Below are 20840 nucleotides of genomic sequence, written 5' to 3'. Positions count from 1 at the left end.
TAAGTAGGCTAGCTGGGGCCACAAAGCTGGTAACAGGTAGGACTAGGATTTGAATCAAACAGCCTGACTCCAGAACTTGTGTTAGTCACCAGTATCTTATATATAATATATATGAAATGCCTAGCATAGTACGTAGCACACAGGAGATACTTAATACGTCTCTTTTATTAGCATGGTACTCCCTTTCCTTTTACCTCCTTTCCCAGTTTCCTATCAATTCCAGTTACCTTTTGCTTTTCTTCTGCAAGATAATTCAGTTAAGTGTATTTCTGGCCAATTTTATGCCCATGATCTCGGTCTATCCAACAACTCTATGAGGTTGGTATCATTATTTTCACCTAAAAGATGAAGAAACTACTTCTTGATCTCTGAGCTCCCAGGAATCTTTGCACTCCATTTGGGGACCCTCAGAGGAAACGTTGCTAGGAACTTTTGGAACATTCGTTTTATGCGGCAAACTAGCATTAAAGAAAAAAAAATCTCAGTGGCTGCTTGAGAAAGGATTACAATCTAATTAGGGAAACAAAACCAAAATACTGAGACAACAGCAGGCATTTTAAAGTAAGTTATTTAGTACAGACGGTAAGTGAGTGTGAATTCAGAGAGCTGGGAACAAGAGAGTGGACAGGGGAGGGGAGGGCTCTCAAGTTTCCTGGTCAAATGTGAACTGTGCCTTGAATGACAGACCGAATTTAAAAAGCAGAGGCTCAGATTCAGGCACGATGGAAGTGGGAAAAGGAACCACAGAGTTCCTGCAGAAATGGAAGTGAGAGCTCTCAGAGGGACAGGATCAGCAAATCCCTGGGAATTGTAGAAAATCAGAATGGGTCAATAATGTGGGAACAGATTCTACAGGATTTTGAAGGCCAGTGAGGTACCTGGGTTTTAGAATAATAATAGTGATCATCATAACACTCAGGTGCAGGATTGCTGACCACACACATTACACATATCCTCACCCTTAACCCTCCCTGTCCATTCTGTGATGTAGGTATCATCCTGTTTTACAGATACGAAAATTGAGGCTTAGATTATAGCAATCAAAGGTTGATGAGAAAATTAGAAATATTCCACAGTACTTACTTAGTTCAACAGTGCAGGCTTTTGTGTTTTACGTTCTTCCTTGGATACATGTGCTTGTCGTTGAGATTTTATAGGGTAATCTGTATACCATATAAACCCATATAATATAATCATAGGTTCTGCTTGTTCTAATACTGTTACCTATAAACAATTCCTCATGGACTCAGATGGAAAGTGCCGTGAATTAAAGACCTTACACTACCTGGACCAGTCTGATATTTCCCACCACAGTCAATGGGCAGCTATGGCATGGTTTAGAGCACGGGATATCATAATGAAAAGGATCAGTTCTTTCAACAAAGTCAGGCCAGATGGGAAAGACAGGAAGGAGGAAATGGTGTGAACCCAGAAGTGTGATATGCGATGGAGAGGCAATCCTGGGATGAACACCTAGAGCTTGGGTTTGGGATGGCTGAAGAACATATACCAAGAAGAGAAGGCACACATGTAGATTGAGAAGGCCATGACCAGCACTGCTTAAGTCTTACCACTTAGCCATAGTTGAGGGACGTTGGACTTGAAGTATGGAGATTTAGGCTCAAGTCCTAGTCTCACTGCTACTGGCACTATGTGAAGGAGGGAAAAGGCAAGAATTATATGCTGATTGAGTTATGCAATATATCGTGTCTTCCCATCAATAGCACTTAAGTATTTCTGTGTGCCAGCAATTTCTAATTGCTCTTCTAATCACTTAACATATATTAACTAATTTAATCTTCAGAGAATCCCTATTAGATTGGGGGTATTATCATCTCCTTTGTATACTTGGGGAGACTAAGGCACAGAAAAGGTTAACTAACACACCTATGGTCACACAGCTGGTATGCAGAGAAACTACACTTTGAACCCAGGCAATTTGGCCCCTGAGTCCATGCTCTTACTTACTGTCACATTACCTCTCAGGAGAAGACAGGGTAGGTGTTACGAGCCCAGTTTTACAGATGATGAGACTGTGGGTCCAAGACCATAAGGGATTTGACTAAAGATCAGACAACTAAACAAATTGTTATGCTGGCATTTGAACTAGGTCTTCCTAATTCTGATCCAGACATTCTTTCTATCAGATCACACTGCCTCCTGTTGGTGTGAAAGCATTTTACAACAATAAACCTCCTGTTTATTAACATATTATCATGATTGATATAAGGCTTCTCTGATTCAGTAGGAAAACTAAGGAGGTGGATCGGCCAAGCTCATGGATGGTAGTAATAAAGGGCTTGCCTTCTAGATGGTGACTCCCTCCAAGAGAGCCACCAACCAATTCCTAACCTCTGTTTCTTGCAATTCCTACAGGGCCTGGCATGGGGTGGAGGGTGGCTCTCTAGAAATGTTTGTTGAACACAACTTGTTCCAGATAGAAGCATGTGAGGCTCTCCACTACCACCAGTGGCATAGCCAGCACACCCATGCATTAGTGACTTGCCCTCTGCCAACTCCTAGGATGGTGATATGATGATGGTTCTTTGTAAGCTTGTCACTTGTCCGTCTTCCAAAGTGAGTTTACCCAGAGGAGCATTCTGAGGTTGAATTTGTCCCAGACCACCCCTTCACCTACACAGTGACACTCCCTGCTGTATACCATGGGGTCAGAGACCTCGCACTACAAAGGCCCCTTGCCAAGCCTGGTATTGCTTGCAGCCTGTCTGAGGCTTTCACTACTTTCCCCCAGAATCTCAGCCCCTGGCCTCTTGGCTCATGGCCACTCCCAGTGCCCTTGGCTTTAGCTTGCTGACCCCCATATAACTGGCACCCAGGACCACTTCACCAGCTTCCCTCTCAGAACAACTGACTTTTGCCCCTGGGGTACTTATACCTCTTTTGTTCAAGGTCGCACCCCAGCTCAACACCCAGGATCCACCCCGCCAGCCTGTGTGAGAGCCATTCCCACTAGACTTTGAAAGGGACTGGACAGTGTGTTCAGCCACCTTCTCAAGGGCCTGTCCCTGGCAGCTTTACTGGTCCCACCTGTTCCTAGCCGAGGGGCTGCCAATCCAACAAGATGAGGTTATTCTGGGAAGAAGCAGGAAGACCTCTTCACCCGAGTTGAGTCTTTCTTAAAGAAGTCAGCAGAACTTTTTTTTTTTTTTTTAAGTGTTTTAAATACTGCACAAGATGCTGCAGCAGTTAAGGGCATGGCCTCTGGAATCAGAAGGATATGAGTTAAAAATCCAGTTCTGCCACTTGCTAGCCATGTCATCCTAGGGAAATTACTTAACCTTTCTCAACCTCGATTCGTCATTTGTAAAATGGAGCTAAAAAAGGCCCACATTACTAGGTAATCATGAGAATTCTGTGAAATGATATATGTGAGCATATGTGACAGCATGTGACAAGCAGTAGGTGCTCAATAAATGATAGTTATTATCAGCATTATATTAAATATTATTAAAGTATCTTTTAAGACTTTCTGGAGATACTTCATTCAGACAGTTATTTATTCAACAACATTTATCAAGAGCCTGCATTTCTCCAGATCCATGCCGAGTGCAAATATGGGATGTATAATTATGTTTATAAAAAAAAGCAGTGCATGTTAATCACTTACTATAGGCCAGACACTGTTCTAGGCATTTTAGGAACATTCTTTCATTTAACATTTATAAGGACTTTGCAAGTTGGCAGAAATTATAATTGTCATTTTAGAGATGAAAAAACTGAGGTTCAGAGAGGTTATCCCCAAAAAGACATGGCCTGTGATTGAGTGTGGCATGCACCACCCTTAAATAAACCAAAATATTTTAAGTTCAAGTCCCCACTATTGAGAGATCCACAATTTACTCCCATGTAATAGAATGCCTTTATATAACTTTCTTGTTAAAGTCAAGGTCAGAGCAAAGTGGTTTGATTTCATCCTCATTGGTAAAAATCTCTGTAAGAGGTGAGTGTTCTCATGCCTTTGTTAGCATGCCAGCAATGAGCCTGGGGTCCCTGCTCTGATTGCTGGGGATTTCATCATCATTCAGGATACCTTCTCTCATTATGTGGGACTGAAAATAGAGATCGAAAAGGCAACAGGTAAGGGGCTCATAGTGAACTCACCCAATGCATGCTTGCAAGTCATTTTGTTTTTTAAGCAAGTCCCAGTCACGATCTTGCTTTCGGATTCATACCTTATGCTTGTAGCCATTGAAAGCCAAGTATGTCAAGGGGAAGAAAAAGGTCCTTCAGTTAGCTGAGGTTTTATTCCGTTTCTACTTTGGTGGTTTGAAACTAATTACAGACTCGGTTGTGCCTACATGTGCAAAATGAAATGAGAGTTTGAGCCAATTACTTTAATAATGAAGAGAGGAAAATCCACTTTTCTTTCCATTATCTAAAGATTTCAGGCATATGTGAGTTTTATATATGTATATATTAAATTATGTGAAAAATTGGCCTCAAGCCTTCATTTCACTTTGCCTGTCTGGAAACAGACTCAAATTTTGTTTCGGAAAGGAGATGACGTGCCTCAGGCATCTTCCAGGAGACTAGAGGGTCTTGTTGTAACAATTGCAGCTAAGATTGATTTTCTTATTGTTATGATAGAATACTTGTGCCTGCCTGGGGGAAGGAGGTATATTATGAGGGATGACTTTTAAAAAAAAGGCTGGAATACCTAGAATAAACTTTAAAAGGAAGTTTCCATTCATATTATTTATTCATTCATTTATTTAGTCCTTTCCAGGACCTGCAAAGCCCTCCTGGCCTGGTGCTCACTCCCTTTCTAATTTCATCTCCTTCTGCCACTTGCCCAAACTGCCCTAGCAGGTCTGGCTTCGTTGCCCTCTTTCCACTCACTGAGCACACTTCCAACTCAGGGCTTTCAAGCTTATAGTTCCCTCCATGTGGAATCATCTTTCCATTGATTTTTTCATTGTTCACTCTCTCATTCCCTTGGATCTCTGCTCAAATGTCATTTTATCAGAAAGATGCCATTCTTAGTCACCCTACACAAACTACCTGCTCCACGCCTACCATTCTCTGTCCCTCTCACCCTACTTGATGTTTTTTTCTCCCTAGTACTTACCACCATCTGTGTGATATATGTGCTTGAACACATGTATTATTTTGATAAACATGACCCTATATTTTAATAAACTTTATTTTTAGAAGAGTTTTATATTTACAGAAAAATTGTGAAGATGATACAGAGAGTTTTTCTTTCCTCTTTTTCTGAGACGGAGTCTCGCTCTGTTGCCTAGGCTGGAGTGCAGTGGCTCAATCTTGGCTCACTGCAGCCTCCATCTCCTAGGTTCAAGCAATTCTCCTGCCTCCGCCTCCCAAGCAACTGGGAGTACAGGCGTGCACCACCACACCCGGCTAATTTTGTATTTTTAGTAGAGACAAGGTTTCACCATGTTGGTCAGGCTGGTCTCGAACTCCTGACCTCAAGTGATCCACCTGCCTTGGCCTCCCAAAGTGCTGGGATTACAGGTGTGAGCCACCACACCCAGCCGATACAGAGAGTTTTTCTAAACCACATACTTAGTTACCTTTATTATTAACATCTTATATTAGTATGGTGCATTCGTTGCAATTAATGAACCAGTATTGATACATTATTATTATTTTATTTTATTTGTTTACCAGTTTGGAATGCAATGTATTTTTAAACACAGTGAAAGACATCTGACAGGTAACTGAACAAGTTAGCATTAGCTGGGCCCAAGATTAACCAACTCATATCAACATTCACAGACTTCTGCAGATTCCCTGAGGACAGCAATATCCAATAGTGTTTACTTGTTCTGTGAGCACAGTAATAGAAGCAAAGCGAGACCTTTGTTAATTAAAGCACATATTTTATGCAGATTTCCTTAGATTTTACCTAACATCCCTTTTCTATTCTAGGATCCCTTCCAGGATACCACGTTACATTTAGTCATCATGTTTCCTTAAGCTCTTCTGGCTTTTGATGACCTTGACATTTTTGAGGAGTACTGGTCAGATACTTTGTAGTACGTCCTTCAGTTGAGATTTGTCTAATTTTTTTTTCCATGATTGGAGTTTTGGTCTTTTGGGAGAAAACAAAAGACTGACAAAGTACCATTCTCATCATATCATATCAAGGATACTTACTATCAGTGTAACTTATCACTATTGATATTGGCCTTGGTCACCTAAGGTAGTGTTTGTCAGGCTTCTCCACTATAAAATTACTCTTTCTCCTTCCTTGTTATACTGTACTCTTTAGAAAGAAGTCACTATACACAGCTCAAACTTAAGGAGTGAGTGAGAAGTAAGTTATGATCTACCTCCTCATGGGAAGAATATCTACATAAATTTGGAATTATACTGTTTGGGAGATTTGTCTCTTCTCATTTATTTATTCACTCATCTGATAACTCATATATATTTATATTTTTGGATATAATCCAATACTACTTTGTTTTGTTACTCAGTTGTTCCAGTTTTAGCCATTGGCAACTCCTCAGTTGGCTCTTATGACCCTTTGACATAATCCCATAATTGTGTGTCTTGCGAGGTTTTAAAAAATTATTATATTCTTACTTTCTGGCACTACAAGGCACTCTAGGCTAATTTTGCATATTTCCTGCTCCAGTTCTAGAATCAGCATTTCTCCAAAGAGTCTGATTTTTTTTTTTTTTTGAGACGGAGTCTCGCTCTGGTGCCCAGGCTGGAGTGCAGTGGCGCGATCTCGGCTCGCTGCAAGCTCCACCTCCCAGGTTCACGCCATTCTCCTGCCTCAGCCTCCTGAGTAGCTGGGACTACAGGCACTGGCTACCATGCCTAGCTAATTTTTTTGTATTTTTAGTAGAGATGGGGTTTCACAATGTTAACCAGGATGATCTCGATCTCCTGACCTCGTGATCTGCCCACCTCAGCCTCCCAAAGTGCTGGGATTACAGGCCTGAGCCACCGCACCTGGCCAGAGTCTATTCTTGTTACTGGAGACTGGTGGTTAGAAACCAAGATTTAGGCACTAAGTGTGCTCATTGCTCTTGGGCTATTGTTGCTTCTTGGCCCTCCCAACTGAAAGAGCAAGGAAATGTGTGTGTACCCTAACCCATGTATATACCTATAAATATCTATAAATATTTCTTTATGTAATCATCTTTTTGATATTAAGCTAAACATGAATTCACACTGGTTTCCTACTGTAATCTATTGCCGCATGGATCATTCTAACTCTCTCCCCTTGCTTATATCTAAATTCCCCCTCAAATAACGAGAAATCTGGCTCCCACCGTCTGCCTTCCATTTACTTAGTTCTTCAATTTCAGTATACATGTATAGAAATACCAGAACTGTTAACTCATACCATTGCAGAATACAACTTTATTAACTGGACGACAGTACTTATGCACGGTTTTCTTGGCATTTTTTTGTTTTTTGCATTTTTTGTGTTTTTTTATCTTTAGTTTTTCAGACTCTACTAATTTCTGAAGTTAACTTAGGTCAGCACTATAATCACCCACCACACCGAGTGAGATTGTTTTATACAGTAGTAACACAGTTATATTGTTTTTGACATACTGCATTCCATCATGGGATCCCCCTACCTCCTGAATTTTTAAAATTTACATATATTAAGGTTTACTTTTTGTACTCTAACATTCAGTGGTTTTGATAAATGCATAATGTCATGCATATTCAATTACAATATCATATAGAATAGTTTCAGCACCCTAAAAGTTAAAAATCCCATCTGGGAATGGTAGTTCACACCTGTAATCCCAGCACTTTGGGAGGCCAAGGCAGGCAGATCACGAGGTCAGGAGATCAAGACCATCCTGGCTAACACAGTGAAACCCTGTCTACTAAAAATACAAAAAAAAATTAGCTGGGCATGGTGGTGGGTGCCTGTAGTCCCAGCTACTCAGGAGGCTGAGGCAGGAGAATGGTGTGAACATGGGAGGCGGAGCTTGCCATGAGCAGAGATCGGACCACTGCACTCCAGCCTGGGCAACAGAGCGAGACTCCATCTCAAAAAAAAAAAAAAAAATCCCCTGTGTTTTACCTCTTTAACTTTACCTCCTTTTTTCCCAACTCCTTGACAATTACTGATCTTTTTATTGCCTCTATAGTTCTACCTTTTCTAAAATGCCACATAATTGGAATCTTGCTCCACATAACTTTTTTAGCATTTGGCATTGTTAGTTTTTTTATTTTAGCTATTCTAATAGGTTTATAGATGAATGTCACTGTTGTTTTAATATGCAATTTTTAATGGGAAATGATGTTGAGTGTCTTTATATATATTATGTGCCATCTATATATCTTCTTTGGTGAATCACATGTTCATATATTTTGCTTACTTTTTCACTACATTGCTTGTTTACTTATTGTTGAATTTTAAGCGTTCTTTGTATATTTGGATACAAGTTCTTTATCAGATATGTGTTTTCTTCTAGTTTGTGGCTTGTCTTTCCATTCTGTTAAAAATGTCTGTTGCAGAGCAGTTTTAGAATTTTAGTGATCCAGCTCATCAATTTTTTTTATGGATTATGCTTTTGGTTTTGTATCTAAACTTATCACCTAACCCAAGGTCACCTAGATTTTTCCTGTTATCTTTTAGATGTTTTATAGTTTTGTGTTTTACAATTACATATGTGATCCACTTTGAGTTAATTTTTGCAAAATGTCTAATGTCACTGTCTAGATTCATTGTTTTGCATGTGGACATACAATATTTCAAACATGACTTGTTGAAAATATTACACTATATCCTTTGAATTGCCTTTACTCCTTTGTCAAAGGAGTTGGAAAAGGAATAAATCAGTCGACTATATTTGTGTCTATTTCTGGGTTCTCTCCTTGGTTCCACTGATCTATTTGTCTTTTCTTTCCCCAACCTTACACTGTCTTAATTATTGTGGCTTTACAGTAAGTAAATTTGGGTAGTGTCAGTTCACTGACTTTGTTCTTTTTCTTTAGGATTATGTTGACTAATGTAGATCTTTTGCCTTTCCATATAAATTTTAGAATCATTTTATGGATACTTAAAAATAGTTTGCTGAGAATTCAATTTATTTATTTCATCAGAGTTTTGTAATTTTCCACATACAGATTCTGTGTACTTTTGTTAGATTTATACCTAAGTGTTTTTGTGGGGTTTTTTTTTTGTTTTTTTTTTTTACAGCATGCTATTTTAAGTGGTATTTTTTAATCAAATTCCATTTTCTCCTTGATGGTAATTGCTAGAAAGAAATTGACTTTTGAATATTAACCCTGTATCCTATACCCTTACTTGTTTGCTTATTAGTTCCAGGATTTGGTGGTGTTGTCATTGGGTGGGTTGATTTGTTCATTCTTTGTGATTTTCCACATAGACATTCATGTCATCTGACAATAAAGACAGTTTTATTTCTTTCTTTCCAGTATGTATGCCTTTTCATTTCTTTGTCTTTTCGCACTAGCCAAGACTTCCAGTACAATCTTGAATAGGAGTGGTGAGAAAGGACATTCTTGCTTTGTTCCTGATCTTAGTGGGAAAGCATCCAATTTTCCATCAAGTATGATAATAGCTGTAGAGTTTTTTTGTACATGTTCTTTAACAAGGTGAGGAAAATCCCCTATATTCATAGTTTGCTGTGAATTTTTAATTTTTAATCACAATAAAAAATGATTGTTAGATCTTTTCAAATACTTTTCCTGCGTTTATCAATATGATTATATAATTGTTTTTATTTAATCTTTTCATGTAATGGATTACACTGACTGATTTTTGAATGCTGAACCAACCTTGTATACCTGGAGTGAATCCTATTTGATTGTGGTATATAATTCCTTTTACACATTGTTGGATTGATTTGATAATATTATATTGAGAATATTTTGCATCTATATTTATGAGAGAAAGTGGATTTTGGCTTTCTTTTTTGTAATGTCTTTGTCTGGTTTTGGTAATAGAGTAATGCTGGCCTCATAGAATGAGCCAGGAAGTTTTTCTTCTGCTTGTTTTCCTGGAGGACATGGTAAAGAACTGGTATAATTTCTTCCTTAAATGTTTGCTAAAATTCACTGGTAAAAACCATTCGGGCCTGGCACTTTGGTTTTTGGAAGGTAATTAATTATTGATTCAGTTTCATTAGTGGATACAGCTCTATTCAGATGATTTATTTCTTGTGTAAATTTTGATAGTTTTTGTCTTTCAAAAAGTAGTCCATTTCATCTAAATTATTTTTAGTTGCCAATGTTAGTAATTTGTAACTTCTCTCTTTTTATCTTGATTACCCTGGCTAAAGGTTTGTCAGTTTTATTGCTCTTTCTAAAGAACCAGCTTTGGTTTCATTGATTTTTCTCTATTGCTTTCCTGTGTTCAAATTCATTGATTTATGCTCTAATTTTTATTATTTCTTCTGCTTTTTTAAAATTTTAATTTCACCTTTTATTTTAGATACAAGGAGTACATGTATAGGTTTGTTACATGGGTATATTGTGTGATGCTAAGGTTTGGGTGCAGATCCTGTCTCCCAGGTAGTGAGCATAGTACACAATAGGTAGTTTCTCAATCCATGTCTCCCCTCCCTCCTGTCCCCCTCTAGACGTCCCAGTGTCTCTTGTTCCCATGTTTATGTCCATGTCTGCTCAGTGATTAGCTCCCACTGACAAGTGAGAACATGTGGTATTTGGTTTTCTCTTCCTACATTAATTTGCCTAGGATAATGGCCTCCAGCTACCTCCACGTTGTTGAAAAGGACATGATTTTGTTCGTTTTTATGGCTGCATAGTAATCTGTGATGTACATGTTCCACGTTTTCTTTATCCAGTCCACCATTGATGAACACCTAGGTTGATTATATGTCTTCGCTATTATGAATAGCATGGCAATGAACATGCAAGTGCATGTGTCTTTTTGGTGAAATGATTTCTTTTCCTTTGGATGTATACCCAGTAATGGGATTGTTACATTGAATGGTAGCTCTGTTTTAAGTTCTTTGAAAATATTCACAAACAAAATGAATTACCTAGGAATATACTAACCAAGAGGTGAAAGATCTCTACAAGAAGAACTATAAAACACTGCTGAAAGAAATTGGAGATGATACAAAGAAATGCCAAAACATTTCATGCTCATGGATTGGAGCAATCAATATTGTTAAAATGGCCATACTTCCCATACAGATTCAATGCTATTCCTATCAAACTACCAACATGATTTTTCACAGAATTAGAAAAACCTATTCTAAAATTCATATGGAGCCAGAAAAGAGCCTGAATAGCCGAAGCAATTCTAAGCAAAATGAACAAGGCCAGAGGTATCACAATACCTGTCTTCTGCTTTCTTTGGATTTAAATTACTATTTTTCCCCTCCTTGTCTCCAATATCTCTTTTGCCTGAAATTAATGTAACTACTACAACTTTATTTTGATTAGTGTTAGCATTGTATAGCTTTCTGCACCCCTTTACTTACAACCTATCTAAGTTAAAAGTGGGTTTCTGTGTAGGCCTTATTCTTTTAATCATCTCTGGCAATTTCTTTCTTTTAATCAGTGTATTTAGACAATTCACATTTAAAGTGATTATTGATATGGTTGGATTATTATCTACCATGTTTGTAACTATTTTATATTTGTAACATTTATTCTTTGTTTACCTTTTTTTCCTCTTGGCCTTTCACTGGTATTCATCAGGCATTTTATGTGGTTTCATTTTCTCTTCTCTCTTAGCATATCAATTATACTTCTTTTTTTAAAAGTTAGTAATTTCCCTAATTTTTGTAGTATACATGTTTAATCTAAGTCTGGCTTCAGATAGCGCTATACCACTTACATGTAGTGCAGGTACCTTATAAGGAAGTACTTTCAATTCCTCCTTCCTATCCGTTATAACATTGCTGTAATTTATTTCATTTATCCATTTGCTATAATTACTCAATATATTGTTACTATTGTTACTTTAAACATATAATTATAGGTCAATTAAGAGTAAAAAAATGAAATATTATCATTTACCTTCATTTTTTTCTTCTTTGATGCTTTTCTTTTATGTAGGTCCATCATTTTCCTTCTCTCTGAATAACTTTTTTTTCAACATTTTTTGTAGTGCAGGCCTCCTTTCAATACATTTTTATTTGAGAAAATCTTTCTCTTTCATGTTTGAAGGATAATTTCACTGGGCATAGAATTCTAGGTTAGTGAGGTTTTTCTTTCAACACTTTAAATATTTTACTCCATTCTAGTTTTATTTACATGGTTTTCTGAGAAGTCCATTGTAATTCCTATGCTTGTTTCTCTATAGATAAGATGGATTTCTTGCCCCCTTTGGCTTCTTTCAAAATTTCCTCTTTGTCTTTGGTTTTATTTTTGATTATGATTTGCTCAGCTTTTGATATTTTCATATTTATTCCACTTGGTGTTCTCTGAACTTCTGAAACTATTGTTTGGTGTTTGTTCTTTATTTTGGGAAATTCTTGGCCATTATTACTTCAGATATTTCTTCTACTCCATTCTCACTTTGTTATCCTCATATTCTAATCGTGCATATGTTATACCTTTTGAAATTCTTCTTGGGTGTCCTGGGTGTTTCCCTCCATTCTTTTTTCTTTTTGCATATCAGTTTGGGAAGTTTTTAACTGATGTATCTTCAAATTCACTGATTCTTTCCTTGGCCTTGTTAAGGCCATCAAAGGCCTTCTTTGTTTCTGTTGGTGTTTTTATTATTATTATCATCATTATTGTTATTAGGATTTCTTTTAGATACTTTCTTAGCGTTTTCGTCTCTTGTTACATTGTCCATCTGTTTGTGCATAGTGTTTACTTTTTCCATTAGAACACTTATTAATCAGTTGCATTAAATTGTCTGATAATTCTAACATTTGTGTTATATCTGAGTTGGGTTCTGATTCTTGCTTTCTCTCTTTGGACTGTGTTTTTCTTGCCTTTTAACATGCCTTTTAATATTTTGTTGAAACCTGGATATGATGTATCTGGTAATAGGAACTGAGACAAATAGGTCTATATGTGACATTTTGTGTTAGAAATTGAACTGTGTTTAATGTTTGTTATAGTTGTACATGCCAGAGGCCTCACATTCTTCTATTGTCCTTATTTTCATCCCCACTATTGTCTTTGGCATCCCTAAGATCTCCTTCTTAGATAGATTCTATGTCTTGCCGTTCTTTGAGCTGTAATTCACTAATATTTTACTGGGGTCATGTTGATGTGGTTGTAAGGTATAGATATAGGGAAGGAAAACATTCTATAATCTTTTGATTATATCTGTCTTTTAGTGGGCCTATGTCCCTGAGCTATGACCTTCATAGATGTTCTTAGCCCCTACTCCTTTAGGTGAGACAGAAGGCTTGCAGGCACTAGAGTTGAAGAGATGTCCTTCCCCTGGGTGCAGTAGGCTTTGGTAAAGTCTATTCCTCTTAAGAGAAGGTCTTTGTTATGGAGAACTCTCTGTTATGGAAAAACACTGTAAAAAATATTTTACAGTGTTTACGCTTTCCCTCCCCCTGCCAGAGCCAAGAAGGGATCATTCTTGACTCTTTGCATTCCTGGAGGTAAAACCAATGAAAGTGTGGGCCCCCTTCCACTAAGACTGTTACCCTCAGGAGTTGCTCACTTTTCTATTAGTCTACACTCAGCCCCCAACACTTCAAATTACCACTGAAGTGTCCCTACCAGTTTATGACTCCAGCAGCTGCTCCTCCAAGTAAGATCTCAGCTGTGACTGTCTGGGTTGTCCTTTCTCTTCAGATTTCAGGGTAATAGTTTGTCCTGTAACCTCAGTTCTCTTATGGATCCAAGAAAAATCGGTGATTTGCAGTTTCTTAGCTTTTTTTTTTTTTTTTGGAGTAAGGATGGGATAAATGACTTACACAGTTTTTACATGTTGACGCTATAACCACAAGTCTCTACATGTCTTTAATGTACTTCCTGACTTTCTCTACTGGAATGCAAGCTTATGAAAGCAGGGGCCATGTCTGTTTTATTCATAGCTCCAGAATAGCACCTGACTCAAAGTAAGCAGGCCAATAAATAGTTGCTAATAGACTAATTAATCTCTTGGCAGTCATTGAGCATATTGTTATACCAGGCACTGTGCTTAGTGTGGAAAGACATCAGCTGCCTACATTGTTATGGTGGTGTGGGGGCGGGGCATGGTGGATACAACTAAAATAACAATAAACCACAGATCAGAGAATAGGGAAGTTTTAAAGCACTGAGGACACATACCTCATCTAGCCCAAGCAAGAAGGAGGTAGAGTAAAGCATTGCCAGAGAAGAAAACCATCACCTGAGTTGTAAACAATGAGTAGCCGTTAGCCTGTATAGGGGAGACGGACCCGGCCAAGGAGACAGCACAGACCTGTCAAAGTCCATGTCGGACAACATGCAAAGGGATTTACTTAACCCACCTCATGAACGTTTAGTAGCCCACACAAGGCAGGCCCCTGTTAACTCACAGGTCAGGAAACCGAGCCTCAGACAGTTTAAGTGACTCGACAAAATGTCACCAATGCTGAGTGATGGAGCAAGTCGGCTTGAGGCCAAGGTCCATTTTCTCCCTGCTACAGAGATGACTAAGCACGACTCAGAGTCTGGTGGAGGAGAAGAACACATAAACAGTCTTTGATGATCCCCATGCTCTTTTGAATTTGCTCTATTGTTGTTCATTTTCTTTAAGATTTCAGCCCTAGAAGTAGCGAGCTGAAAATCAGGGCTGCTTTGCAAATGCCCACAAACCACTGAGGGGAGTTTTGTCAAAGAAGGCGGGAAAGAAAAATAAATGTGGGCTTCTGCTCTTTAAACCTCAGCCCAGTGAGGCAGACTTTCCCGGAATACTTCAGGCCTCTTCAAAGGCCTATTGTGGAAAGTGTCCAGATGTGCGTGGAAAACCTCACTGGGAAGCTTCCCAGTGAAGAGGCCTTTTAAGCGTGAACCGAGATGAAGGAAGCTGACGCCATGAGTCCTATCAGGTGGCTTGTTTTCTGAAGGAGCCCAGATTCTCCCCTAACCTTAAGAAGGTTGTAGGGGGTTGGGTGATTAGCCTGTTCGTATTCCTTTGCTAAATATTGTATTGGCTTTGATTACAGGAAGCAGTGGGGTTTGTTGTTTTTTGTTGTTGCCTTTCCTTTTTTTGCTGAAGTGAGAAGAGAAGATGGGGGCGGGGGGCATTCGCCATATGATTTATCTACTTGTAAGTTGTTAGTGACAATCTGGTCATTCCTCCAGCATACCTTGTGAGGGCTAGGAGGGATTTCTGGATTGGATAAAATTGAGGCACTCAGTGAGTCCTGCCAGTTTCTATAATGATGCCTCTGAGTGTTCTGAGAGTCAGAATCCCCTGGAATCTGGCTCTGATCCCCTGCTCCGAATCCCTGTTTAAGCTATCTTCCCAATGCCCTGTTTATCCTAGGTTTGAGGCCCCATCTTCCTCTTGCTAGATACAGTTAAGCCAGAGAGACCCAGATTTAAATCCTGCTCTCTCATTAGCTGTGTCATCTTGCACAGAGTAGCATCAGCCTCACCAAGCCGCAGTTTCCTCATCTGTAAAATGGAGGTAATACCAGTCCCATCACCATCCTGTTGCTGTGAGGATTAAATGAATTGCTGAGTTGCCACACACAAAGCATCTGGTCCAGTTCCTGGCACAGAGTGAGGGTTCAGTTTATTTTCATTCCTTTTCTCTTTAATCCAGTTGTACAAAGAGGCAGAGCTGTCCCATTTGACCAGAGAATTTTATTTCTGTAGCTCTTTAAATTCTCTCCCCGCCATGTACATATGGGCTTAGCTAAGTATTTTGAGATCACAGTGTATTTAGGGGAAAGTCCTTTTGGCTACAGCTAAAATTAGGCCTCTCTTGTGCTCCTCTGTTTACCACCCCCCTTCCTATTTTAACTAATTAGAGGCATTGACACTAAGAAACACTTGAGAAAAGTTGGAAGAACAGCTGGGAGTTGTTCTAGATACCAGCAGCTGCTCCCTGTCAGCATGCAGGCACAGAAAAGGATGATCCTGAGTGGGGAAATGCAGGGAGGGCACCTCAGAGATGAAGATGAGGGAATGGCAACGTCTGTCCATGTCATGGCAGACTGAGCAGGGTGGAGTTCTTATCACTGTGTCCTCTACATTCTGCTGAGAGAAAAGGGGGGTCAGAGATACCAAAGCAGACAGAGGAAAGGGGGGCAAGAAAGGGGAAGGGAAGGAAGGTATTCAGGAGCTTAGCTAGTTGGTTAGTTGATTACTTTATGCAGACCACTTTTGCCCCCGCCTAGACCACTGCAGTATCTCCTAACTGGTCTCCTGCTGCTGGCTGCTTTCCTGCTGGAACCAGAGAGGTCACAGGAACATGCAATTCTTGCACCCTGAAATCCCTGCGACGAGCTTCCACCATGGAATTGAGACAAAATTCCCAAACCCATCACATGGCCCCCGAGTACCTGGATGCACCTTCCCCCTGTTCCCCGTAGTTGTTACCGCTCAGTGCTGCTGGCTTCTGTTCATTCCCTCTGCTTCAAAGGCCTTTCTCTCCTGGAGCCAGATTGCCTGAGTTTAATCTAGGTTTCTCTACTCGCTACTACTACTTACAGGCCTCTCCATCTCCCTTCCAGCCTTGAACACCTACTGAGCTCCCCTGGAATTGCCTGTCCATGTCCTACACGCTCTCCTCATGGAGTCCCCTGGCCTGTGCACCCCCAAATAAAAGCTTCTGTGTTTCCAGATGGCCATGGTGACTGTGCATAAAGCCTAGCAAATGTGCACCAAGCCAGAAGATATGAGACCTTTCCAAAGGGCTTTGGAAAGGTCTCACGTCTTCTGGCTTGGTGCACATTTTTGTGTCCCCTGCCCCATCTCCTCCTCACTACCCTCGGGAAACTGGGTGATGTCTCTGTGGGAAGGGCTGAGCCTCAGGCTCTGTATTGATTGTCCAGTGCTGCATTTAAATTTCCTGACTGAATATTCAGAACTTGTGCTGTTTTTTTGTTTTGTTTTGTTTTTTGTTTTGTTTTGTTTTGTTTTAAAAGCAAGCACCTTCACATCTCAGGTGTAAATGCCAGATCTGGTAACACTTACAAGGACAAATTCATTTCTTACTAAATAATCAAGCTTAAAACCCACATGACTGGCTGATGTAAGCTTTGGCCTGGTCCGTGAGGAATTTTTGCAGCGTTATTTCTCTTGATTTCTTTCTTTGTTGCTGCTGTTCTCAGAACAAGGCAAGGCTGAGGTTCTCCCTCTCAGTTACTCCATGTCCCTGAATTAAGCCCTGTGAGATCTAAAAACAGGAGCTCTGTGCACACAGCCGTAAGGACAAACTCTCACTCTGCATCCCCCTAAGTGGGCCACATGCCTAAGCCCAGACATCTAAGAGTTACTTCTAACAACTTTCTCTCCCTAACACCCTCATCTGGTCTGTCACTGAAGCATGTTTTCTGCCTCCTGAGCACCTCTCATATCTGGGTGATAAGAGAGCCACCTTGATGTCCCCTGGCCCCTGCTGACCTCGGCAGAGCCATTGGGTGACAGTAGCTCTGGCTTCCCAGGGCCCTTGGAAAGGAGACTGAGGGTTCCGCGTGGTATGGCCCTGCCTGCCTCTTGGTTCTGTTTCACCCACACTTCCCTTCATTCTTATCTGCTCCAACCACACAGCCTTTCTCATTCCTCAAGTGTCAGTTTTCTTTTCTTTTTCTTTATTTCAGTAGGGTTTTGGGGAACAGGTGTTCTTTGGTTACATGAATAAGTTCTTTTCTGAGACAGGGTCTTGCTCTGGCAACCAGACTGGAGTGCAGTGGCACCATCACAGCTCACTGCAGCCTTGACCTCCTGGGCTCAGGTGATCCTCCCATCTCACCTCCCAGGTAGCTGAGACCACAGGTGCGCACCACCACACCCAGCTAATTTTTGTGTTTTTTTGTAGAGACAGGGTTTTGCCACATTGGCCAGACTGATCTAGAACTCCTGGCTCAAGCAGTCCACCCGCCTTGGCCTCCCAAAGTTCTGAGATTACAGGCGTGAGTCAAGTGTCATTTTTCTTCCTTCCATGTGGCCCTCTTCTCTGCTAGACACATGCTTCCCCCTCCTTCAGCCATTAATACCTGTGCATCCCTTGAATCTCAGCTAAGCTATGACATACATGAAGCATACATGCATATAAACACAGACATACATACCATTCAACCTAACATGAGGTGATTGAGGAATGCCAAGACCCTCCTCTCCTCTCTCAGTGCCCTGAAGCAGCCCCTGGGGGAGGGGATGGCCCTGGTCCCTCCGACTCTGACAGGGACTGCCCTCCCACAGAGAGAGGAAGGCCTCAGGAGCTAGTTGTGGGCCCACCTCTGTGGTACAGCTCTTCCTCCTGCTTCTGAGCAGAGAAGGCCTGGGGACCAAGGTGCCCAGGGGCTGTGGACAAGATCCTTTTATGCTCTGTCCTTGCCTCTAATGTGACAGATTATTTTGTAATTACCTGGCAGAGATAAGTTTGGCTTCTGCAAATAAACTAGCAAATATTCCTGCCCAGGTTATTAAACACAGCCTTGCCTCATCTATCTGGTCATATCCAAAAACCTTAAAAGAAGTTTTGTTCTTCTGAATTTCACTCTCCAAGGCACAAAGACCAGGTGGTGGTGGGCAGGGGCAGAGAGAGGGATGGGAAGACTTCTCACAGTGATTTGAGGACGTTCACACACACATACGCACACAAAAACCTCCACTCTCCCCCTCTCCAACCCCACCCCACTCACTGCACACATGTCTTGGCCCCCTTGAGAATCCCTTTTCCATAGACAAGCACTCTGAGGTAAGAGGTTTAGGCCTCCTTCCTCCCTTAGTTAACATCTTGTCCCCACTGAACCCCATCCAGTCTTCCATTTTTCTCCAACCTCTTTAGCTCATGAGAAAGATTTACACCTGGGAGTCAGGAGGCCCAAGTTCTAGTCCTTGCTTTGACACCAGGTGATATTGTGATCTTCTCTGAGTATTGTTGGTTCACTCTTACAAGAGCATTCTCAGACCTGTGGCATTTTCACCATTGAATCCACTGTGCACAGAGGTAACCAACATTTGTGACACCTGCTTTTTGCAAAACACTGAGCTAAGAATTAGTGATTACTTCTCAACCCACCATCTCTACAAGGCAGCTATGACTCCTGTTTTATCTATTTACAAAGGAAGACAGAGCTTAGCAAAATTAAGAATGCTGGCCGGGCGCGGTGGCTCACGCTTGTAATCCCAGCACTTTGGGAGGCCGAGGCGGGCGGATCACGAGGTCAGGAGATCGAGACCACAGTGAAACCCCGTCTCTACTAAAAAAAAAATACAAAAAATTAGCCGGGCGTGGTGGCAGGCGCCTGTAGTCCCAGCTACTCGGAGAGGCTGAGGCAGGAGAATGGCGTGAACCTGGGAGGCGGAGCTTGCAGTGAGCCGAGACTGCGCCACTGCACTCCAGCCTGGGCGACAGAGCAAGACTCTGTCTCAAAAAAAAAAAAAGAATGCTGCTCAGGCCCACAAACAGGTAAGATTAGAGGCAGGTTTCAAAATGAGGTCTCTGTCTCCAGAGTTTCTGCCATCAGAGTAAGCTGAGTCTCAACTGTACTATAGAAAAATAAATCAAAATGACATTTTAAATATCATCTCTTTTATTTATGCATTATGCAGGAGATGGAACTCCTTTCTTAGATTTTTTTCCCCCTAAATATGATGTGCTCAGGAGCTGGGAAAAGGTAAAACACACACCCTGGGACCTTACACCCTGATATGGTTTGGCTGTGTCCCCACCCAAATCTCATTTTGAATTCCCCCATGTTGTGGGAGAGACCCAGTGGGAGGTAACTGAATCATGGGGGCAGGTCTTTCCCATGCTGTTCTCATGACAGCTGATAACTCTCACAAGATCTGACAGTATTATAAGGGGGAATTTCCCTGCACAAGCTCTCTGTCTTTTTTTTGCCTGCTGCCATCCATGTAAGGTGTGACTTGCTCCTCCTTGCCTTCTGCCATCATTGTGAGGCCTCCCAGCCACGTGGAACTGTGAGTCCAATTAAACCTCTTTCTTTTGTAAATTGCCCAGTTTGGGATATGTCTTTATCAACAGCATGAAAATAGACTAATACAGTAAATTGGTACCGGGAGTGGGGCACTGCTGAAACGATACCCAAAAATGTGGAAGTGACTTTGGAACTTGGTAACAGGCAGAGGTTGGAACAGTTTGGAGGGCTCAGAAGGCAGGAAAATGTGGGAAAATTTGGAACTCCCTAGAGACTTGTTGAATAGCTTTGCCCAAAATCCTGATAGTGATATGAACAATAAAGTCCAGGCTGAAGTGGTCTCAGATGGAAATGAGGAACTTGTTGGGAACTGGAGCAAAGGTGACTGTTGTTACATTTCAGCAAAGAGACTAGCAGCATTTTTCCCAAGCCCTAGATATTTGTGGAACTTTGAACTTGAGAGAGATGATTTAAGGTATCTGGCAGAAGAAATTTCTAAGCAGCAAAGCATTGAGGGGGTGACTTGGGTGTTGTTGATGGCATTCAGTTTCAAAAGGAAAACGGAGCATAAAAGTTTGCAAAATTTGCAGCCTGACAATGCAGTAGAAAAGAAAACCCCGTTTTCTGAGGAGGAAGTCAAGCCACCTGCAGAAATTTGTATAAGTAACAAGGAGCAGAATGTTAATCCCCAAGACAGTGGGAAAAATATCTCCAGGCCATGTCAGAGGTCTTCATGGCAGCCCCTCCCATCACAGGCCTGGAGGCTTAGGAGGAAAAAGTCGTTTTGTAGGCAGGGCCCAGGGTCCCCCTGCTGTGTGCAGCCTCAAGACTTGGTGCCCTGAATCCCAGCTGCTCCAGCCATGGCTGAAAGGGGCC

General features: G+C 41.0%; 1 protein-coding gene across 17 annotated transcripts in view; it reads left to right on the top strand.

Moving 5' to 3' along the window:
• Positions 1–20840, top strand: part of FGGY (FGGY carbohydrate kinase domain containing) — a 456399-nt gene that overhangs the window by 400705 nt on the left and 34854 nt on the right. Inside the window, exon 15 of one of the 17 annotated variants that reach the window (XM_063613873.1) lies at positions 17897–19467. The exons of 15 other annotated variants lie outside the window; for them this stretch is intronic. In XM_063613873.1, the coding sequence (XP_063469943.1) occupies positions 17897–17932 (36 nt within the window). In that variant the 3' untranslated portion in view covers positions 17933–19467. Of the gene's footprint in view, positions 1–17896; positions 19468–20840 lie in introns of those variants that run through there. One more of the 17 variants, XM_063613870.1, reaches the window with a different exon arrangement.

The sequence above is a fragment of the Symphalangus syndactylus genome, chromosome 19 (assembly GCF_028878055.3).
Source record: "Symphalangus syndactylus isolate Jambi chromosome 19, NHGRI_mSymSyn1-v2.1_pri, whole genome shotgun sequence".
NCBI lineage: Eukaryota > Metazoa > Chordata > Mammalia > Primates > Hylobatidae > Symphalangus > Symphalangus syndactylus.
The sequence above is the reverse complement of the archived record's forward strand: the minus strand, read 5'-3'. Positions and strand labels throughout refer to the sequence as shown.